This window comes from Corvus kubaryi, unplaced genomic scaffold (assembly GCF_017639235.1).
Source record: "Corvus kubaryi isolate FWS band 111438036 unplaced genomic scaffold, C.kubaryi_AGA036_p1.0 37384, whole genome shotgun sequence".
Lineage (NCBI taxonomy): Eukaryota > Metazoa > Chordata > Aves > Passeriformes > Corvidae > Corvus > Corvus kubaryi.
Window position 1 is genome coordinate 1787429 of NW_024581126.1, and position 7132 is coordinate 1794560.

At 39.6% G+C, this 7132-nt stretch overlaps 1 protein-coding gene across 8 annotated transcripts in view; it reads right to left on the bottom strand.

The window, feature by feature from the left end:
* Nucleotides 1–7132, bottom strand: part of PPFIBP2 (PPFIA binding protein 2) — a 99926-nt gene that overhangs the window by 87966 nt on the left and 4828 nt on the right. Inside the window, exon 1 of one of the 8 annotated variants that reach the window (XM_042035612.1) lies at nucleotides 6952–7052. The exons of the other annotated variants lie outside the window; for them this stretch is intronic. Within the exon in view, the coding sequence (XP_041891546.1) occupies nucleotides 6952–6998 (47 nt within the window). The 5' untranslated portion in view covers nucleotides 6999–7052. Of the gene's footprint in view, nucleotides 1–6951; nucleotides 7053–7132 lie in introns of those variants that run through there. 8 annotated transcript variants of the gene reach the window in all.

Sequence of the window (7132 nt, forward strand, 5' to 3'; positions counted from 1 at the left end):
AAATAAAACTGTAGCTAAAATTCTACTGTATTACTTCCAGTCCCAAGAAGAACTCTTTCATATGGGTGAAATAAATAGAAAAATTGCAAATGCTAGAGTATAACTGTAGCCAAAACAATATATTGTTGTAAATTTAGTCAAATTTTACTGCCTCTGAAATAAATAGACACCTTTATATTGACATAGCAGAAAAAATGGAAAAGAATTCTTGTATTCCTTTAAAGGGCTCTGAATGTCATCAAAGCTAGGCCAGAAGCCATAAAATGCACTGTCAAAACCAGGAATGATGCCTGGGAGCATGCTGATTGTCAGGCTTTTACACATCCTGTCTTGCTCCAGAGTATTTCATGTTAAGACTCAGAGCAGCTTTTTCAAACTATTTGAAAGTCCTACTACTCATATTTGGTCTGTGACTACACCTATGGAGTTTCCTGAGGTAATAACTTAATCATGTACTTTACTGCTTGATAGCAATGCCTTTATTGGACCTGTTTATTAAAACAGCCACAAAATGAAATTATTTCAGGCTAATGACTTGCAAAGTCCTTTAATTCCTAATAGATGCCAGCTGATGTGCCTGCATCAAAAGTTTCTCAGAAGTTTTGTGCATTTGGGGCCATTTGCATCAAAATAAAAGAATATATAGACAAAAGACTGAAGTATGAAAATTACCATCTTTTGGATAACATTATCTTTTGCTTCTATTTCAGGAGAGAAAAGGGAATCAGAATTCACTATCAGTTTCTTCAGTTTATTTCATTTTCCCAAAAATGGATCAAAGTCTGCTTCCATATCAGTAATTGTGACATCTTTGTATTCTTCTACTAAATTTGAAAGGAAAATTTGATTTGCTGTGTAAGAGACATTAAGCCCCCTTTGCTTCAATTGTTTTCAAACCTCCAAGTAGAAATATTCAAGACCGTTTCATTAATTCCAAAACAATACAGATCCGGTCCATTCCAACTTGAAAAGAAGAATATGGTCATATTGGTAAACACTAAAATACACTCCTATCATGAAGAAATTTTTTCCTCTATTAGTGTTTATGGATAAGGGGTAGTTTTGCTTCCTGACTGTGCTGTAAACATGTACATGTAAAGTTCTGTTTACTCATTAGTTAAGAAAAGCAAATAAAATACATTTACAGTGAAATTATATTTATGAACATACTGCCTGGCAAACTGGGCATTCTGCCTAGCATGGTACTTTTATCAGTCTCTACTAATTTGGAAGCTCTTCTTCTAAGTACCCAAATCTGGATTTCCAAAGGAAGTGAGCAGCTGCTACTCCCATTTGCAATTAGTCCTGGATAATCAGAAGCTTTGATTAAATAAGAACTACAAATGGCTGGTGAATCACAGCTAAATTTTAGACCATTAATTCCTTTTATGACAAACCATTTACTCTGAACACAAACTCCTCTCCCCATGCTAAAAAAAAAAAAGTAAAAAAGCAGTTTTCTAAAATCTGCCTTTTGCCAATGAAATCAGAAACAGCTGCACTTCACGATCTGCAGAGGAAACTGAAGATGGTACCAAGTTTCCTAACTAAAATGGAGAAGGCAATCAAAGCAAAACAGATTCGGACCACAATTCCTGAAACAGTTTTTTAATCCTTAGCCTGATTTACAATTATTATGAAATGTTGCACACACTGGGCAAAGTATGGGTGAGTAACTCCTGCGTGTTATGCAGTATTTTTCACAACAGACCAGCACTATGCTCTGCAAAGCAGGCCAGAACAGACCTTCTTCTTGCACAAAAGCTTGTTATAACAACTTTCCTTTCTTTTAGTAACAAAGGTTCTAATATGATGTTCTTTTTATACATATGAAGTCTGCCAGAGCAGACTGCAATTCCACTGTAGAGTTTCAGGCAAAATTACTACTTTGTACACATTCAGCTTTCTGAATTGCAGAACATTTTAATTGAAGAAGTATTTAACTAATCATTTATAATGCTTATGACTGAAATTTCCAGGTTTAATATAATCTGTAGTAACACTAGAATGCTTTGTACATGTACTTTTATTTACAGAAGATTACTTCAAGGAAAGAAAATATTGACTTCACTAATTTTTCTTTTTCTTTTCCTCAGATGTAATGAACACATTCTTTAAGAGAATCACATATATTACTTTCATAAGTGGTTTGTGCTTGTTTCCACATAAAACAGATTATCTCCCTGAGGCCTTTGCTAGAGATTTTTATTTTTTTGTCTGGAGTGAAACATCAGAATTCTTCTGTTTAGGAGCTGACTGGATTATGTGCATTAGTTTATGAACATCCCAGAAACACACTCATAAATCTTGCTGCAATGCCATTAGAATAAGATGTTTTGATTATACTTTATTAAAGCAGATGCTACCATCTGCACTGGTAAGGACTAAAAATATGATTCACTGCATTCGAGAGACACTTGGCAAATATCTTCCCCTGTCCAAACTTGATTTCTGAAATAAAGTTTGGGTTGAAAATAGTGCAAATTGGAAATAAAATTACTTTTTTTTTTAATGGCAGCACACACAGAAATAAGAAGGCATTCCCAGCTAAGTCACCTCTGAACGTGGAGACCAACCAGACTTGTTTTCAGAAGAGGATAAATTAAAACAGGAGTTCCCATACTGTAAGTGCTGGAAATCCAGATTAGAATGCAACATCTTAGATTTATCTTTACTAATTACTTTAACTGGCACACAATCTGTTGATCTTAAAGAGTATGAAGAGTCAACCAGCAAGTGAATCATTCTCTATGAATATTCATACATGTTATGTTGCTCTAATGAAAACAACACAGTCAGCGTTGGATAGGCAAGACTTGTAACAGAGGCATCCTTTGGACCTGTATTTTTCTTGACTTTGAGCACTCAGTCTGATTTCACACCTCCAAACTAATTCAAGGCTTTGTTGAAGGAGAATCAGCTGATCTGTTTCCTCCAAATTCACATGCACTTCAGGAAACCATCATCAATTTGCTGCCATTTCCTTGGGTGATATGGCAAAGGCTTCCCATACAATCACCAGTTCGTACTTGCAAATTTTTGGAAGTCAGATCCATTTTTTACCATTCACGGAACAGTAAATAATGACACCTGCTATCTGGTCACCATCAGGTCTCTTATCTTTCCCCCTCTAAAAAGTGCTCTGTTTTAGCCTGTATTCAATCCTCAACTTTTATCCTGTTACTTCAGTTTTAACCCAGAAAACTCAACTGAACATAGAAACACAATATATTTTATCTAACACATACACAGAGTTGAGAAAACCACTAATGGCTCCCCATTTGTTTGTTGATGGTCTAACAGAAATAATGCCCTGTCTTAGGCATTTGAAGATACCAAGTTTTCCTTTTTGATCTGTATGAAAATATACAGCTCTTTTCCCTCATCAGGTTTCAGTCACAGGTTTTGAAGAAATACTACCGAACCACACAATATTCATGAAGTCTTGCTTTACAGGTTATCAAATTAGAGTTTAAAATCCAGGTCATGCTTACAGTCCTCTAAACCACTACATTGGAACTTGGCAGATGCACATTATAAACACAAATTGACCTAGACTGGCAACAGTGCCATCAGGATTTACTTTTTATGTTTATTTCAGAAAGAAATTATCTTTTTAATATAACTGCTTTGTTCTCTGCATCAATGAACTGCCAGATAAGAGCAAAGTGCTCTTGGGAAATGGTTTTAGAGCAAATAAACACATGGAGATGGAAACAAAAGAGGTAACTGTAATGTTACCAGGTCACAGAGACTTGAAATAAAAAGATCATGCTAAAGCATAGGCAGAGGCATCTAACTACAAAAAAAGAAGCGCCTTTATTTTGTTGCTTAATGTGCACCTGTGTAAAAGAGGAACTAAAATACTGCAAAGGTGTGACAGGAAGAAATTCCACCTGCCACAGGTTATCAAAGACATCACCTCGGAGCTGGTGCTTAGACAAAGAACAGACTGAGCAAAGGTGGGACTCTCAGTTTCTTCATCTTCAAAGTAACAGGTGAGTTGAGAGCATTGAACAGACAAAAGCAAACTGGGGAGAATTTGAAGCACTCAAAATAACCCACTAGTCAAACTTTCCAATTTTCGGGGCATTGACTGAGGCAAAGTTATTTCATACACATTTACGGAACTCTGGTAACTGAGCAAGTGTCCCTCCAGGGACAGCCACTGCTGCTAAACCCTATTCTGCAGCTTACAAGATTTTCAAGGTTGTACCTAAAGAGGTTGAAGTGATCTCTGGGTATGAGATGGCAAACAGAAATGGTAAACATCCCGAGAGACTTGAATGATGCAACTTCACTGACAGAAAAGTGACTTCTGACTGTTCTAATCTACTGCCCTAAACAATGTCATCTTCTGCTGCGTTGCTATTTCTACACTGTTGGGTATTTCTGGAAAACACAGAAAAGCCTTTCTTTGTACAGCATGTTCAGCGATTTTGTACCTATAGTGAGTGATCATTACCATAAAACACATTTCCTTGTTCATCATTCTCCGCTTTGATAAACTAAATCATCACATTACAGACTTCTAAAAGGAGGAGGTTTCATCCTATTTCTGTAAACGTCTTTTTGGGTGGAAGGAAGCAAGAGGAAGGTGGATTTTTTGCTAATAAGCCGAGGCCCATTGAGGCCCTGCTTTACCTGTAGGAGCACAGTCGTTTGCTGATCTTACCAGGTCAAGGCTATCTGAGCTCAAACGAATCTTTAGCTGCAGGGAAAATGAACTTAGTTTCTGGTCTGCCTCAGAGTAGCCTAATAAGAGTGAGAGCAGTGTATAGGGACAAGTGCCTTGTAGGGTTTTGTGGGAGTTTGTTTGTTTGTTTTGAGGAGAGAGATCAGAAAGAGGCAAACAGGAAACGAGTTAGGTAAATGAGGGCTGGAAGCAGAGCTGCACATGGAATAACAAAGAGGTGTCTCACTGGGTCTTGTTCTGTTTCATTTTCCCTTCTTCTGCACTCATAGGACATTCTCCCTCTGCCTTTCCTGCCTGTTTGCTGACACTATCAAAGTGTTTGGGAAGGTGATTATTAAGGTCTCCACTCTACTCTTGTCCATCTGTTCTCTTCCTATCCTCCATTCAAACACTCTCTACCACATGGAGTCACATTTTGCTGCCTCAGAGCCTTCATGGGCTGTCTGGAGGAAACAAGAGACTCAGAGTAACAAGCATGACAGGAAACTGGGAGAATGGATTCAAGAACCCAGAAAACACTTCTGTGGCCTGTGCCTACACCAAAACATTCTCCCTTTGTTTACACATACACCCACCCTGATCACTTTTCCACACTGCTGGTACCACGTTAAGAAAGACGAAGTGAGATCAGATACAGGAGGAGTGAGGGGAAGATAGCTCTTATTATCTCATCTTTAGCTATTCCTTCCCATCTTCCCTACTTATCTTCATGTGGATAGGGCTGCTGGAGTGAAATCAGGATGGCAGGATCAGTGCCCTCTACCACCATCCCTCTAATCCTCTGCTTCCTGGGATGGAGATGAAAGCGGCCAGGGAACATGGAATCAGGGAACAATGCTCCCAGCCCCATTCCTACCATGTTTCAGTCACACAGATCAACCTGTTTCTGTCCCCTCCCTTTAATTTGGGCTTTCCATAGGGCAGAGTCCCAGATGTGCAATAGATAAGCTGCTATATATTTTGCCAAGACACTTGATTACTACCTGGCTTGGGTAAATAAAGCATTTAAGTTTTCAAAAGAGATGTTAACATTGGTTCAAAAGAGCTACAGGCAAGTCATGTGCCTCTACAACAGATAGGAAAAATTTCAGCAGCCAGTGGTGAGACTAGTCTTGAGCTGTCCCTCAGCTTAAATCTTGTTATTGGGGACTTGAAATTATTTTATATATTATAAATTATATTTTTATTTTTACATACTATTTTTTCTCATATTCTGGTACCAAGCTATACCTGTCCTCAAGACAAAGCTAAGGTTCTTTTGAGTTCTCCCTCTGCTTTAACTTACACCAGGTTTCCTGCAGGTTCAAGAGGCCCTCACTATTGTTCTCGAGCAAGTGGATAGAAAATCCATATAATTTAAAAAACAACAACCCATATTTGCTTATGTTTGTCCCAATCTGACCTTTCACTTTCCTTGTATACTGAGTTCTACTCCATTAGAAAGATGGAGAGATGCATGAAGATTCATTGGTTTTAAACAAGTTCATACAGCAGATGCAAGCAAAAGTTAGGAACACAGGCAAAGCCAATAAACAAACATGGAAAGCTGGAATTCCGCTTCCTTTGCTCTCCCACCTGCTCTTTCCATACAAGTTTCAGAATGAAGTCCTTCATGCACTTGTTCATATATTCATCTTTAAAAAAACCCCAACAAAACAACTGCAGAAAAGCGCCCCTCAGTGATTCCCCTACTGCCAGAACCTTAAAATTAAAAACCCGAAATTGCAAACAACCTTTTTGGCTCTGGACATACGAAGAGTTGCACATGCAAATCTTCAAAAGCACATGTTGAACTGCACCTATGCACAGTCAAATTGCTACTTAGCATCTTACCCTGCCCCATGCAAAGCTGAGCAAACGATGACACACAAAGGAGGTGCTTCCTTATCCTTCTTGCAAGTGTTATGGGGAGGTATTTTTATCACAGCAGCACGATAGATACCGTGAGTGCTGGCCGATGGGGCTGGAGATCACTTGACATCCCCTCATACTCTTACCTCCCTTATCTATGTACCGCTCAAACAGCCAGTTTCATCTTCCAGCGGCTCCCCCCTGAACATCCTTTAAACAATCTCATTTTTCCCCCACTGCAACGCCCCACATACCCCTTTTTTATAGTTAATTGTCAAAGCCTGGGGAGGGGAGGAAGGGGGGCTCCCACCTTGGAGAGCTCGGCTGCAGCTGGGTGTCACTACTGACAGCGCTTGCTGACCCCACTGCCCTACGCCACTAAAGCGCTTTATTTACTGACCTACCAGGCGGACTGAAGTTCCGGAGCTCTGCTCGCTGCGAGAATAAACATTTACCTCCCAGGAGCCGCGTCTATTGGAAAGCCCTGCTCCCGGCGGGATGGAGCGGGGGCGAGCGGGGAGAAGCAACAGGCGCCGCTGCAGCCACAGCGCCGGGAGGGGCCCCACTGAAACACCCCACAGGACC